This window comes from Phocoena sinus, chromosome 4 (genome assembly GCF_008692025.1).
Source record: "Phocoena sinus isolate mPhoSin1 chromosome 4, mPhoSin1.pri, whole genome shotgun sequence".
Taxonomy (NCBI): Eukaryota; Metazoa; Chordata; class Mammalia; order Artiodactyla; family Phocoenidae; genus Phocoena; species Phocoena sinus.
The window spans coordinates 86117329-86133890 of NC_045766.1; the positions used below are offsets into that span (position 1 = coordinate 86117329).

The window sequence follows — 16562 nt, forward strand, 5'->3', positions numbered from 1 at the left end:
AACCCAAGTCAAAAAGAGGAGGTCACTTTTTGCTCACTAGAAAAACCCATTAAAACCTCTGGGTTTTGGGCTTCCCTGGTGGCGCAGTGGTTGAGAGTCCTCCTGCTGATGCAGGGGACACGGGTTCGTGCCCCGGTCCGGGAAGATCCCACATGCCGCGGAGCGGCTGGGCCCGTGAGCCATGGCTGCTGAGCCTGCGCGTCCGCAGCCTGTGCTCCGCAACGGGAGAATCTACAGCAGTGAGAGGCCCGCGTACCGGAAAAAAAAAAAAAAAAAACCTCTGGGTTTTGTATCATGAGCACTTTCTAGGATGGCACTTATGTGCATTACTATAAGTGAGAATTCATGAAAGAATGTGCTAGTTACTGAGCTATTGTCCCTCAGCTCCAAACCCACCCCTCTCTACTCTGTTCTGCAAGGCTGGGCTGGACTATACAAACCACTTCTGTCCTTCACTACCTGATATGCTCTGCCAGTACGGGGTGCTAAAGGGAGACTAGAAGGCTGGAGAGGGAAGAATAAGACTTCACTCTGTTTCTTATTCCAGGGAGTGTCACCCCAGCAATGCTGCTTCACCCTTGCAGCTACTCTTCCTTCCTGTAACAGAGTTGAATCTGTTAGCAGTTTTACCAACTTCCGCTTTATTGTGTCTCCCTAAAAGATGCCAGCTCAGCTGTCTGGCATCCTCTCCTCAAAGGTCTGGGTCCCAAGTTCATGAACACCTGCCTCCGAATTTATAGACACCAACACCAGCTGGGCATAGGTCTGAGTTCCATTACACAGACCACCTCCCCCTCCTCCAAGCCCTAAATTGTAATCGTTCCAATTCCTTTCCTTTGTTCCTCTAGATCTACAGTGCTAGTTGCTTCCTACATGTGTTACATCCATGATACCTTACAGTTTTTTTGTGTTTTGTTTTTTTGTTTCTGTTTTTTTGCCTTTTGAGTTACCCAGTTAACACCTCTGTACTGAGTTAACAGTTCTTTACATTAAGTTCTCTGTTAGAATAACTAATACCATCTCCCTCTTTGAACCTGACTCAGGGTCCTGACTAATGCAACTAGTATTACAACACTGCCTTGGGAGAGATAAGACTGGTGTATCTATCATAATAAGTATTTCTCATGACTTTTTTTCAATTGGGGAAGCTTACCTTGTTCTGGAATGACCTCGAAATATGCCCGGATTCCTGATAGCCTTGGTATCTGAGGAGACTTAAATATCACCAACATGAGATTATTTGTCGAAACAAATGACATTAATGTTCTTGTGGGTTCACAAATTCTGAAACCAGATAACAAAACAAAAGCACATAAATAATATATTGAGGATCGGACCTCCATCCACCACTAATTTCACACATTTCTTGGGCCATCCACACAGTTCCTGTGAATCAGACTCTACCAGCCAGGTCTTCATCAGTTAGCGGTCAGAAGGCACTACAGATGGAGCGGAGCTGATATAGTTGCAGAAATTTTTGTCCAGTGACTAATGAAGAATTCTCTTGGATGGCTGTCACTGGACACTCCTTGAGAGCAAACAAGGTATACAGGCAGGGTATTTAATAGCTAAAGTCATGAGCTCTTCACCAGGGAAAACTGGGTTCAAAACTCAGCTCTATCATTTAACTGGGCAATGAAGTAACTAGTTCTTCATAAATGCCGGTTTCCCAACTCTGAAATGGTAGTAATAATAACAGTATACTCCTCATAGCATTGTGGTGAGGATTAAATGAGATAATAACTAAATATGTCTGGGAATAGTGAAAAGAAACCAAAAACAGTGATTGAGGGGTGAGCGTCAGTGACAAACTTACTTTTCACTATAAGTCTTTAGACACTGTTTGAATTTTTAACATGTTCACTCACCATCAAAATATAAATAAATAATACTTACATAAAATACTATTATATACATACATAAACACCATTTAAAATGATAAGATAATTCATATGCCCTTCAGCACAACGAGTAAAAATAGCAAATTCTTAATAAAGCCTAACTGACATTACTAGGTTACCAAAATATTAAGCACTCATAAAAAGATGTCTACTAGTGAGTAAGAAGTACTAGGATATGTATATGTATACGTGTGTGTAATTATGTACATGTATGAATGAAAGAATGTATGCAAAAATATAACAGACATTTATTCTGGGTAATGGGAATGTAAGATAATTGACATTGTTTTCTCTGATTGACCTCATTTTCACAATAAACATTGTGTTATCTTTATAAGGAAAATAAATTGTTTTACTAATGCTATGCAATTATAATAGAATATTCATTCTCACATTCTATTGAAACAGTAGCCTTCACTGTGATTGCAATGAAAGTAAAATTAAACCCAAAAAAATGTGAAATATGTATCAAAACTATTGACTGAAGTTCCCAATGATTTTGACTGTTGTATGCTACAAGTGAAAAGCAAACACTGTGTCTGACAGGCTCTGGCTAATACAGGGGGCACTAAACAGGGCACGGGTCAATCTTTGACCTCATGAGTATATACAAAAATGGTTTAAAAAAATCCAAGGGCAAGCCAGATACTGCAAAAGAGAGACATTGTAAAAATTCTTTTCACTTGCCAACCAGAGTGCCTGCATAAGACATTGTAAAAATCCTTTTCACTTGCCAACCAGAGTGCCTGCATAATACCTATACAAGATGGTGCTCCGGATTGGCATGAGGGAGTCGTAAATGGTCAGGGAGTCGGTGACACAGTTGTCGGCTTCAATCTGGACGGACTCTATTGAGAGACGGATCAGGTGGCCCACTATGGCCACCAGCTTGAAGTGGCACATCAGCCTCCCTGAGGTTGCCGAAATCTCCAGAGGGTAGCGGAGAGACAGGTGATCTGCGTAGAAGTACTGAGAGCAGCCTTTGTCTGTGGAGACAGCACTTTATTTTGCTTTGTTTTGTTTTACGAATGATTTTTCTAGAAATCTTTATAGAAGAGTAAAGAGCAAAAGAGCTCACATGGAGAATATCTGCTGTCTTTGCCAGCCTGGAATCACTCTCATCTCTTCTGATAACAGCACCTAGATTTTACTTTGAGAAACTACACCTACCCTGTCCATGTGGCTTGGTTGGGGTTAAACTCACCCTAGGTCCAGAAGTGAGCACACGACCCAGACTGACCAATCAGAGCCAAAGCAGCTGTTTCAGGAGTGGGCACGTCAGTCAATTTGAGACAATGAAACTCAGCCCAAGGACTTCTCAAAATACAGGCGAGATTTTTTTCCACCATGGTAGCTAAACTGATAAATCATAAGCTTGGATCTGCTGGTGGCCATTTATGCCACCACATTGGAAGAACCCACTTGATGAAGTCTCAGCAGAAGAAAACAAAAATGCAGAGTCCTGACAATATTTTATCTTAGAACCTGGACCCAACCATGCCTGCAGCCAGCATATTCCACATATGTCCCAGTTATATGAGGCAATCACGTTTCTTTTGTGCTTAAGCTAGTTTGAATATACTATATCTGTCGCTTGCAACGGAAAGAACACTAACAAACACCATCATGTGAACAGGAAAACTACAGCCAAAAAGGATACTGATTTGGAGGCAGTTGGGGATGGGGAGGTTGGAGGGCAGGGGAGAAACCACAGACATAATTTACCAGATCCTATGGTTGAAGAGTAATCTGACCGAAGCCCAGCTGCATTGAAAAAGCACATAGAAAAAACACTATCAGTCCCAGCATTTCATTTTGTTAGAATTTTGCTTAGTAAAAATATCTTGTCCTTTAAAAGCAATCCAACATATCTGGGATTTGCTTTAAAATAATCCTGAGAGGGTAAAAGAGAGGTTGTTTAGGTATTTAGACATCAAATAGGACAGCTATGAGTTGATAGTTGTTGAAGCTGAGTAAAGTGTGTAAGAGTTCATTAAACAATTCTCTTTACTTTTGTGCTTGAAATCATCTGTTGTAACAACTTTTAAATATTTTTTGAAGATAAAAAAGCAACTAAACATGGTAATAATTGGTTCTATATCTGAAGTAGTATATGTGGTACAGAATTTTCCACTAGAGATTTTTTTATTGATTCATTACTTATTACAAATACTTATCAACCTACTATATGCCTAACATATATATATATAATTTAAATCAAAATAGAAAACTGCATAAATTTTGGGTTAGACAATAATTAAACCACTTTACTGTCAAGACAAATGATGGAATTTGCATTCTGTGTTTTGGGCAGGCCATTTTGGAGCATTGGGGCACACTATAGAACACAGATGCAGTTCTGTCTGAACAAGGGAAGAAACAAGGAAGGTAAACCTCAGCAAAATTTTCCTTCTCCAGGACCTTATCCCTTGGAGCCTTACTTTGAAGATGCATGAAGCCAAATTAAATATAGAAAAGGGTACCCTTTAAGAAATTCATTTTCATGTGTATTCTGACCCCAATTCTATTGTCTAATCACTGTATATAACATTTAGCAACTTCTTTTATCAATGTAGCTCCAATGTCTTCAGCTAATCCTGTTCCACTGGGATTGTGGAGAAGAATACAGTCATTCCTCAGTATCCACAGGGGATTGGATCCAAGACACCCAAGGATACCAAAATTCATGAATGCTCAAATCCCTTATGTAAAATGGCATAGTGTTTGCATAAAACCTATGCACATCCTCCTGTATACTTTAAATCATCTCTAGATTACTTCTAATACCTAATACAGTGTCAATGCTGTGTAAATAGTTGCCAGCCTGTGGCAAATTCAAGTTTTGCTTTTTGGAACTTTCTAGAATTTTTTTTCCAAATGTTTTCTATCCATGGTTGGCTGAATCCACGAATGCGAAGTCCGTGGATATAGAGGGAAGACTGTACTTCACGGCAACACTGACTACGACAACGACAGTATCAAGAGTGCTGCAGGAAGGAGTGCTTGAAGGAGAATTACCCAACAATCACCATTTAGTACCACAGAGTCCATGTCCACAGCCAGACCCTGCAGGCTCCCCACGGAGGTCCGGTTTATGATGCTTGTCTGGATGGAGTCCTTCAAGATGGCAGCCACACAGTCCTCACAGAAGATATGGCCCTTGGCATGTGGCATGACAAACACAAGCCAAAAGTGAACAAGGAGGCCACCTTTGTTGTTACTGCTGTAGTGAAAAGAGAAAGAAGTCCAGGGATACCTCTTAGGAAGTAGACTTTCATAAGGAGCCAGTGACCCAAGTGATAAATTCAAGGTGAGGCCAATGGACACATCTTTCAACTGACACATCTTTCAACATCTTTCAAGTTCATCTTTCAACTAACTTCCTTCTTTAGGAAGCCATTGACTCCTATCATGGGAATTTGGAAAGGAAAGCATCATGGTATGTGTATTCTTGTGCTGTGTTCAAATCTGGAACTGTTAGTATATTTTGCATCTCCATGGAGAATATACTATTTCTATGGATGTCAATCAGTATTCACTGCTATTACAAATAACAACAGTTAGAATGTTTGATACCTCACCATGTCCAGACACAGTGCTAAATCTGCTTTATCCCGTTTAATCTTTTGAGGAAGGTCCTGTTATGCTTCCAGTTTTACAGATGAGGAAATTAAGGGCATCTACAACTCAAAATCACACAGCTACTGAGTAGCAAGTCAGGAATCAAGCCTAATTTGGTTTTCAATCTGACCCTGGAGTAGGAGCTCCTACCTGCACAAATATTGTCATATTTTATGAAAAAAACATAAGATAGTGTTCTATAGCACATAATTTGGGAAATGGAAGGTGAAGGAGAGGAAACAAATTGCTTTACTCCAAGACTTCTCAGTGCCTTTAATCTGCCCAAACGGATTGTGAATCTCTGCAGATATATCAGGGGTGGGGGGAGATGGGATACAGTACAAGGCACACAAAGTTTCCTAAAAATTATTTGACCATGGGATCCTTCTTTGCTCAGAAGATCTCTAGTGACCAGTTTTTTACTGAACATATTTTGCGAGACACTGACTGGTCTGTGTTTTCTGTTTGCCCTCACCCAATATAGTGGACGTGTTTATGGTCATTTTGCCCAGTGGCATTAATACAAAGGCCTAGGATCCCAGTTCTGGAAAGAGGGCAGGCTTTGGTAAATGAAGAAAAAAACTCAGCATGATAGCATGACAAAGAGTTCAGCTGCAGGTTTCCCTGGTGGCGCAGTGGTTAAGAATCCGCCTGCCAATGCAGGGCACACGGGTTCGAGTCCTGGTCCAGGAAGATCCCACATGCCACGGAGCAACTAAGCCGATGCTCCACAACTAATGAGCCGGAGCTCTAGAGCCCCCGAGCCACAACTTCTGAGTCTCGTGTGCCACAACTACTGAAGCCCACGCACCTAGAGCTGGTGCTCCGCAACAAGAGAAGCCTGTGCACCACAATGAAGAGTAGCCCCTGCTCACCACAACTAGAGAAAGCCCGCGCGCAGCAACAAAGACCCAACGCAGCCAAAAATAAATGCATACATACATACATACATAAAGTCTTTAAAATACACAAATAAAAGGGGTAAAAAAAGAGTTGGGGTGCTATTGTGCTAGAAGGGTATTAACCCACAACTGCCCCCAAGTGGTTACTTGAGAATGGCGCTCTTTCAGCCCTTCCACAGCCTTTTGAGGTATTACAGCAGTGAACATAGAAAGTGCCAAAGCAAGGGACATTCATTACCTGACATCTGCAACCACTGACTGCTGGTAAAATTTGGAGAAGGCAGATGTTGTATAAACCAGGTTTACCTGCAAAAGAAGAACCAAGATGTCTGAAGTCTTTCAAATTGGCTTCCTCTCATGATACCCAGTGTCCCGTAGGTCCAAGCTCTGACAGTTAGCAAGGTGAAAAGCAAGGCTCAAACTAAAGGCCTCTAAGGCCAAACCCAGACATTATTCCTTGAATTCAAATAAATTCTTACTTCCTGTATCAGGGTTACTTACTGTCATTCTGCTCTCTGTGAAGATTAACCAGCTACCTTTATTCATTTATTGCTGTCTTTAGACACCCTAACCAAGCTTAACTGCTGCATTCTGCCTACTCCAAAAGTTAATTTTCTCCACAATGAATAAGCGAAACTCCTTTAAGCGTATTTACAAGGTATTCTGCCCAATCTCTTTTCTACCAATGCACGCCACGGAAAATGTATATTAGCCGCTAGAGGGCGCGTGGTGCCCACAGTCCAACTTCCACATCCCACTGCAGAACTCTCGTTTCCAGGGACACACCCAGATCTTTTAAAACACCATAAATGGATTTCAAAAGAGAGCTATTTCAGTCAATTGACTGTTTGCCCTTACTTAGCATTTCTAAAACCAATTTCTTCTGCCAAATCTTCTCCTGTAGTCCCCTTTTTACATAATAGCAAAATCACCTAATTAATTGCCCAGGAAAAAAAAACAAAAAACGAAAAACCTTAGAAATAATATAGTATTGTGGAAAAAAATGGGCCATGGAGTTTAAATTCACTGTGCAACACAGAACACATTACCAAGGCCTGCTGAGCTTCTTTTTTTCTTTCTCTCTCTCTCTCTCTCTTTTATTTTTAACATCTTTATTGGAGTATAATTGCTTTACAATGGTATGCTAGTTTCTGCTTTATAACAAAGTGTATCAGCTATACATATACATATGTTCCCATATCTCTTCCCTCATGCGTCTCCCTCCCTCCCACCCTCCCTATCCCACCCCTCTAGGTGGTCACAAAGCACCAAGCTGATCTCCCTGTGCTATGCGGCTGCTTCCCACTGGCTATCTATTTTACGTTTGGTAGTGTATATATGTTCATGCCATTCTCTCACTTTGTCACAGCTTACCCTTCCCCCTCCCCATATCCTCAAGTCCATTCTCTAGTAGGTCTGTGTCTTTATGCCTGTCTTACCCCTAGGTTCTTCATGACATTTTTTTTCTTTTTTCCTTAGATTCCATATGTATGTGTTAGCGTACGGTATTTGTTTTTCTCTTTCTGTCTCTCTCTTTTTTAATCTGTAAAGTGGTGATCAAAATGCCTACCTCTTTGGGTGGGATGTTAAATAACTATAATAAAATGCATTGAGTGCAATACTAACTATACAAATGGGGTCTACACAAAGCCAGCATTGACTCTGCAGGAGGCCGGGGAGGATTTCACAGAGAAGGAGGCTTTTTGATGGGTCATGAATGACAGGTGGAATTTCACTCCATAGAAATTGGACAGATGGCTTTATGTCCTGAGTGAATAGCAGCAGAAACCAGGGCTGCCAGACATGTAAATGCAATGATTATTCATAACACAAGTAATGACTGCCTTAGATCACAAGGTTTCTGTTGGGAGAAAGTGGTAAGGAATGAGACTGGGACAATCAGGGGACAGATTTAGAAAAGTGCTTGCCTGCTCTTCTTAAGAATCAGTATTTTATCTGGCTATTCTTAAGAATCAGTATTGTGTCCTTAAGCCAAAGGAGAAATGTTATTTTTGAAGGATAACTTCAGCAGCAGAGAGGAATGGCTTTGGGTGTTGAAGGAAGAATACTGCCTGGGATTGGAAAAAATGGTAAAGAGATTTTAAAAGAATGTCCATCTCCTTGGGCTAATTTGAGGGATAATTGATATATTGAAATGGTAAAGGGTTTTACACTTTACCCAGTATATAGGAGGCCTTCAATCAACAAAAGCCACTATGCCTGCTACCGTCTTTGCTTGCTCTCTCTCTCTCAGCCCTTCTTCATTTTACACTGCAGAGCGCCTGTCACTGCAGGAGAGTCGCCACTGCTAGGCCACCCTCTCCATTACTGCGCAGATGCAAACTGGCAGAAGCTTTCTATTGGTAATAGGTACCAAGAGCCGTGATAAATATTCTTCTGTGTGACCAATTATACTTTTAGGAAATCAGCTAAGGAAGTAATCAGAGATACAAACAATTTACATGGCAGTTTTGTTATAGTGTTATCTGTTAATAGCAAAAATTGGAAACAACTTAAATATCCAATAAAAAGGGACTTGCCAACTTGAAGTTATCAAAGCTTATGCTTTTTAAAGAATATGAACTTGCATAGAGACATGCAATCTTATGTTAAGAGGAAAAAGTCAGATTATAAAACTGAATATCTACTAATACTCCAATATTGCCCTATGTTCTGTGTCTACGTGGTCCTGAATCAAAAGGGGCTCTATCTCTGGAGACGATGTTAAAGGAGATTATATTTTTAAAGTACTTTTGTAAATTTTATAAATTTTTACAATAAATACTTATCAGTTCTACAATAGGGAAGTTTTTTTTTTTTTTTTAAGTGAAGAGATGCCAGTTCATCAAGGTTGAAATAAATCTGTATGGATCACAGATTTAATCAGTATGCATGTAATTTCTGTACTGGAAGGCATTTTAAATATCACCTGATCCGATTCTTTTATTTTAGAGATAAGAAAAACTGAAGCTCAGAGAGCCATTTCTTTTTACTTTCAGGAGAAAAAAAAAAAAAGCAATTCTATCAAATAAACAATTTTATCTTACAACCAAGATGAGCTAAATCCCATGTTTCCCTGAGTTCTTCCTTCATCCACCCTGCTCACCTGTGACACTGTAACTCCAACCCCTCATCCCTTACCCCCTGACCTCACCTTCCCCAGCCTTTCAAGATCCCCCCATCACCTCACCACTTGTTGCACGGTCCGGGCCACTGATAGAAATTCCCTGGACTCCTTCTGTCGGTATTCAGGAAGAAACTCAATGTTGGTGATGCGAAACATCCCAGCAAAGTAAAAAGCATCTCTGCTTTCTGTCTTACCTGTAAGAGAGGAGAGAAGGTGGTTAGGAGTCTGTCCATCTGTGTGACAGTGAGGCATTGTCTGATATATGTCACTATCGGGCTCCTGAAATGATTTTATTTTAGACAGCTTCTTTAAGCAGTTTTTTAAAATAATTTATTTGTATTTAATTTATTTATTTGTGGCTGCACTGGGTCTTTGTTGCTGCATGCAGGCTTTCTCTAGTTGCTGTGAGCGGGAGATACTCTTCGTTGCGGTGCACGTGTTTCTCAATCCGGTGGCTTCTCTTGTTGTGGAGCACAGGCTCTAGGTGTCCGGGCTTCAGTAGTTGTGGCTCATGGGGTCTAGAGTACAGGCTCAGTAGTTGTGGTGCACGGGCTTAGTTGCTCCGCAGCATGTGGGATCTTCCCGGACCAGGGCTTGAACCCGTGTCCCCTGCATTGGCAGAAGTTGGCGGGCAGATCCTTAACCACTGTGCCACTAGGGAAGTCCTAGACAGCTTCATATTTTACAGACTGTGAAGCTCTAAATGTAGTTAATAACATCTCTTCTGGACTTCCCTGGTGGGAAGAGCCAGGCAAAGCAAGATGATAGGCCAAAGGAAACCCAGAAGAAATGCCCCATATAAGTGATTCAAACTACCACGAGGGTGCGTCTCTCTCTCTGAGTCCACCCATGTGTCTATCTACGCTTACTCTTTTTTCTCCTAATAAACACTTCACTTGTTTCACTACTTTCCGTCTCTATGTGGAAATTCATTTCTACAAAGCCATGGGCCAGGGTCTTATCACTGGCCACTGGCCTTCATGGTCTAGTGGCTAAGGTTCGGTGCTCTCACTGCTGTGACCTGACTTCAAACTCTGGCCAGGGAACTGAAATCCTGCTTCAAGCTGATGCAGGCTGAGGCCACCTGAGATCAACTCCTGCTCAAAAACTCTGCCCAGGGAAGACCATGGGACTGGGTATCAGGTGGGCCAGAAACTGCTGTGAAGACAGACAAAGACATTGCTGTGTCTGAGATGCCTTCAGGCACCTGAGAATAGCCTAGGGAGATGAGGGACTCTCCTTTCAGCCGTTCCTTTTTGTTACAAGGTCTTACGGGTATGAGGCATCACTCCCAAGCTCTCATGGCTGTGGTACCTCTCTTTCCTGTGACACATGCCCCACGGTATCATAGCTTCTTTCCGCATGTCTGTCTTTCTAGATGAACAGTAAATTCTTGTCCTTCAACCCCTAGCACAGGGTAGCGAGTGCCTGGCTTAGCTTTCAAGCTCAGTAAATGTTCCTGGGAAGGAAGAGAGAGAGGAAGAGAGGGAGGGAATAATCTCTCTTAGAACAATGCCCAGTGCGTGGAAATGCTAAATAAGTGATGGCTGACTTAAAAAGAAGGTGCAGTCTCTGTGAAGGACAGGGAACAGCCTCCCTGTGTGACCCATCCAGGCTCACATTAGCCCTGCAGTGTAGTGAGGCTGTGGAGAGTGGGGAAGGGGCCAGAGGCCTGAGCTCCTGTCCTAGATTTGTTCTTTGAAGTTATGAAACTGAGCCCCCTAAAACTGAGTTTCTCTGCCAAGTTTATGTCTAAGCTCTCTATCCAAAACTTTACTCCCTTTCTTGTCCTGTACTTGTTCACCTCAAGATTAAGGAGTAGCAAAGAAAAGGGGGGATTGAAACAGAGCAGGACCATTCAAGGCCCTCCTGGGTACAAAAGCCTTTCCATTTTCCCCATTTCTTGTTTGTAGGAAAAAGGCTTCAGCCTCCCAGACCTTCCCTGAGTTCCAAAAGGCAGATTCAAACAGTTACTAATTAGAAGTGAGGGAATGCAGAAACAAAGGAAAAGCAGTCAAGAAACAATAGTGCAGAGTCCTAGTTCCTCCTTAAGGGATAAACCTAATAATCTGATACATATCTTTGAGTTCTTCTATAGGAACTAAGGAGCTATCCAAGTGGAGGATGGTGACTTCAGGCTGAGCACAATCACGTAGACCCCAGACTGGTTGGAACCAGAAGGCTGATGGTTGAGATTCCTGAAATACCATCCTGTTACCTCACCACCAACCATCAGAAGAAAGTCACACACCCCATAGCCCTCCCCAACAAAATTTGCCTTTAAAAACTCTTCCTTGAAGACCATCACAGAGTTAGGGTCTTTTGAGCATGAACTGTCCATTCTCCTTGTTTGGCCCTTAAAATAAACCTTTCTCTGCTCCAAACTCCAACATTTCGATTTGTTTGGCCTCACTGTACATCAGGCACATGAACTTAGGTTCAACAAAAGTTATGTTGAGGCTGGAGATAGATGGGCCCTCAGGGCAAACAGTTTGAGTTCATTCCCTGTGGACCATACTCCAGATGGGAATAACAGGACAATTGAGAGAGGACACTGGACTCTGCCCAGATAGAAGATAAGAGACCACATATTTTATTCTCAAAGTCAGGAGACCTCTCCACCTACACATGCGTAGACCTTCAAGTGGCCAAATCTACTCATACGCCTCTTTGGTTGAATCCATCTTGGCTAAGAGATGCACACGCACACATGGAAAGATCCTGAGATATACCAAATATGGACTCTGAACCAGGCAAATCAAAATGATTGGCCAAAGGAGACATGGAAGAAATGCCCCATAAAAGTGATTCAAACTGCCACTTCACGACTCTCTCTCTGAGCCTGCCCATGTGTCTATCCACACATACCGTACTTCTTTTTCCCCTAATAAATACTTTACTTGTTTCATTACTTTCTGTCTTTGTGGGAATTCTTTTTTCTGCAAAGCCATAGGGCCAGGGCCTTGTCACTGACCACTAGTCTAGTGACTAGGATTTGGTGCTCTCCTGGCTCAATCCCTGGATGGGAACCAAAACTCTACTTCAAGCCACTGCAGGCCGAGGCCACCCAAGATCAATGTAACCTTGGACAAATCACCTTGCCTCACTAGGCCTCTTGTATAAAGCAATAGTTGTTTTTGTCTTTGATTTTACCAAGAAAGTCCTTAGATTTTTTTTTTTTTCTGTTGCAGATTCTTTAAAATTTGAATGAAAGCTATGACTTCTACCTAGAAGCTCACACATTCTTCTTCTATCAGTAAGTAATCAAGGGATAAGCAATGCAAGAGAAATCAATTTAGCCTTCAACCAGATTACATTTGTCTAACTCTTGAGCTCAGCCTAACATACAAGCCCTCCATGTGAAACTGAGGAAGACCCTGTGGGGCCGTCCTGGGCACAAAAGCCTTTCTGTGTCTCCCTTTTTCTTATTTGCAAAAAAAAAAGAAAAAAGTCTTCTGCCTCTCAGACCTTCCTGAATACAAAGAGCAGATTCAGACAGCTGCTAATCAGGGAAGTAAGGGAATGCAGAAACAAAGGAACAATCAAGAAACTATAGTCCAGGATTCTGATTTCTCCTCAAGGAATATACATAACAATATCTTTGAGTTCTTCTGCAAGAACTAAGACCACACACAGGTGGAGGATCATAACTTCAGGATGAGCGCAAGGTTCCTGGAATACCACCCTGTTACCTCACCACCAGCCAATCTGAGGAAAGTCACGCACCCTGCAGTCCTCACCCCAAATTTTGCCTATAAAAACTTCTCCTCCAAAACCATCAGGGAGTTCAGTTTTTCTGAGCATGAGTTACCCATTCTCCTTGCTTGGCCCTGCAATAAACCTTTCTCTGATCCAAGCTCCATTTTGGTTCGTTTAGTCTCACTGTGTGTTGAGCACACAAACTTATGTTCAGTAACACATGGTCTTCCTGATGTGCTGTCCATCTCATTTCTGTTAAAAAAAAAAAAAATCACAAGCCCCAAATGGAATCCTTTGCTCCCAAGACCGCAAACCAAGACTTAATTACGGTTTCACATGCTCTTCAGGAATGTGACCTTTAAACAGAAATTTCCTGATCAACACTAGTGTGATAATCTACATGATAAAGACCCCTGCTGTTCCCTTCCCCCAAAATTGGCCTGGCCTGAAACAATCCTTTCTTTTCTTTTGCTAATAGCTTCCTTGCCCCACCCTCCTTCTGCCTATAAAAACCTTCCATTTTGTACACCCCCTCAGAGAGCCCTTTTATTTACTAGAAGGGATGCTGCCAGATTCATGAGCCATTGAATAAAGCCAATTAGATCATCAGAGTTACTTGGTTGAATTTTTTTTTTTAACATTTCTCAAGGCCACCCTCCATGCCCAAATTTCATGTATCAAAATAACCCCTGTTGTTTGTTGAACAATTCTCACTTATTTATACCAGTTTTCCTTTGCTTGTACTGGTCTGTTTTGCTGAAATGCCCTTAACTGATTTTCACACAACCAACAAATTAACTCTTCACAATGATGTCCCGAAACCTTGTACAAAAATGCAAGGGCAATGCAAATATATCAGTTTAGGGCTGGCAGAGAGCTGAAGGGAAATAAACGTGTTTGCTCTGGATTGGGGTTGTGTGTCTTTTGTGTTTTTCTTAATTGCTCATTGACTTGACCGCCCCCACTAGTCTGTAAAGACAGATTCTTTCCTCTCTACCACTCTGTTCCATGCTTATCACAGAGCTCAGCTCATAGTGGGCACTCCCAAGATGTGTCAAATGAATTTTCAAGAACCAGTTCATGAAGACTTATCTAGACTCTATCCCTGGGCAGGTTGTTGGATGTCTCCCTTCTGTGATTGCAAAGTAATTGCTTGAGAAAAAAAAAAAAAATCAACTCACACTCCCTCTCTAGTACTGAACTATGAGATTTTTTGAAAGTAGAAAAATGCATCCATGAGCTTTTTGAAGGTAGGAGATATATCTTGGTGTGCCTGATATCTTACATTGTGCCACACAAATTATAGGTGGTCAATTTCTATATGTAAATGAACTGAACTGTTCAAGACAATATTCATTCATTCTTTGCCTATAAATCTAGCTTTCCAACCAAATTTTAATATCTTTGAAAGTACACATATCTTGTATCAAGTATATTAATATGTGTAGGGTGGGAAGTCCAACATAAATCAATAAATGCTGTAGTTACTGAGCTGCTTAGGTAAGTACTCTCTAAAGAAGAACTTAGTTATGACTCCTATCCAAAGGATCAATAAGACTGACAAAAACAATCAATTGGATAAACAAAAACATAAAAACAGAGGAGAAGGGCTTTCCTGGTGGCGCAGTGGTTGGGAGTCCGCCTGCCGATGCAGGGAACACGGGTTCGTGCCCCGGTCCGGGAAGATCCTGCATGTCACAGAGCGGCTGGGCCCGTGAACCATGGCCGCTGAGCCTGTGCGTCCAGAGCCTGTGCTCCGCACCGGGAGAGGCCACAGCAGTGAGAGGCCCGCGTACCGCAAAAAAAAAAAACAAAACAGAGGAGAGAAAGACGCGTGAGTAAAATGAAGCTCAGGGAGCTAGAAATATAAGGTTGCCTAGAAACAGGCAGTGGGTGGATGAGGAAATAAAAGAGCTTAGCATTCCATTCGTTTTTTAAAGCTAAAAATGCATTACATTTCCGAACCAGTCAGAAGCTCCTGAGCATTCTCCTCAGCTCTTCTCATCCTATTCCCCCATCTCTGCTCCTCTGGGAAGAAAACAGTGGTGGTAAAAGAAGAAAAGGGAAAGACAATTCTGGCTTCTTCCTTAAAACCTCACAGTTTTGAAAATGACTGTCAGTCTGAGAAATAAGAAAATTCTATCAGAAACCCCCAAGGTCAGATCGGGCCTGCATTGCTGATGCAGAACTCACAGGGAAAGCCTTAACCCCAAAGGTACACAGATTTCAACTCACTGATATACAGCCACAGCAATGTCCAGGCTACGACCGCTAAGATGAACAAAAATACTGTGAAGAGAATGATTTTGATTTGGACGTTCCAAAAGGGAGCTTTCTTCTTGAGTTGCTTCTTGGGTTTGGGTTTGGGTTTGTTGATGGGTTTTCTCGGTGGTCGTCTCCCTGGCAGCTTCCCTTGGACACTGACCACCTGAACTGAGATATTGGATATCTTCAAAAGAATGAAAGAGGTGTTAACAGTTAGAAGTAGTCTAGAGCTTAAATGCAACCACCTAGTCAGGAGAATCTTGGTGCTAAAAGGCCTAAATAAGCCAAATTATTTACATAAGCATTGACTTGCATTGAATCACACAGTTAAGACCAATCAGAAGAAAACAGGAGGTATATGAACTCTAGTGAAACGGTTCCCAGGTCCTCAACTGGTCCCCTCAACTCTCCAACTCTGCTAAACTGACACTGTAGAGGATAGACCTGAATTTTATGGAGTGTAGACTAGAGGACCTGAAGGTCAGACAGGACTCTATGGGGGTTGATTCATCTGTCCACCACTCTGGGGATATGTGTGTTTGTACAATATAGCTTTTCTCCCACAGTGTCTTCTGGGCTGAGGCAGATTGAAAGTAAGAATAGAAGTGAGTTCCTCAGAGAAACTAATTAATTTCTTAATTATGGTTTCGTGACCTGGTGGTAATGATATTGAGCAGGACCCTGTGGGACTCCTGGGCACAAAAGCCTTTCTGTGTCCCCCATTTCTTGATTACAGGAAATAGGCTTCATTCAGCCTCCCTGACCTTCCCTGAGTTCCAACAAGCTGGTTCCAACAGTTGCTAATTAGGGAAGGGAGGGGATGCAGAGACAAGGGAGGAAAAGTCAAAAGAAACAATAGTGCAGCCTTGGGGCAGGGTCCTGGTTCCCCATCAAGGGATATATATAACAGTATCTGTGAGCTGTTTTTCAGATACTGAAACCCCCATCAGGTAGGAGAAATTAACAGCATGCTGCCCACAAACACGTAGACCCCAGATGGATTGGAACCAGAAGTTACCTCACCACCAACCAGTCAGAAGATTGTCC

The 16562-nt window shown here is 42.0% G+C and overlaps 1 protein-coding gene across 7 annotated transcripts in view; it reads right to left on the bottom strand.

Moving 5' to 3' along the window:
* Nucleotides 1-10902, bottom strand: part of TMPRSS7 (transmembrane serine protease 7) — a 42292-nt gene extending 31390 nt beyond the window's left edge. For 2 of the 7 annotated variants that reach the window (XM_032631098.1, XM_032631095.1), the window contains exons 1-6: nucleotides 9615-9727; nucleotides 6663-6730; nucleotides 4931-5124; nucleotides 3627-3665; nucleotides 2659-2887; nucleotides 1154-1284 (exon numbers count right to left, since the gene is read on the bottom strand). In XM_032631098.1, the coding sequence (XP_032486989.1) occupies nucleotides 1154-1284; nucleotides 2659-2887; nucleotides 3627-3665; nucleotides 4931-5124; nucleotides 6663-6730; nucleotides 9615-9707 (754 nt within the window). In that variant the 5' untranslated portion in view covers nucleotides 9708-9727. Of the gene's footprint in view, nucleotides 1-1153; nucleotides 1285-2658; nucleotides 3666-4919; nucleotides 5125-6662; nucleotides 6824-6925; nucleotides 7130-9614; nucleotides 9728-10865 lie in introns of those variants that run through there. The other 5 variants (XM_032631102.1, XM_032631100.1, XM_032631096.1 and 2 more) reach the window with 5 other exon arrangements.
* Nucleotides 10903-16562: the final 5660 nt, after the last annotated feature.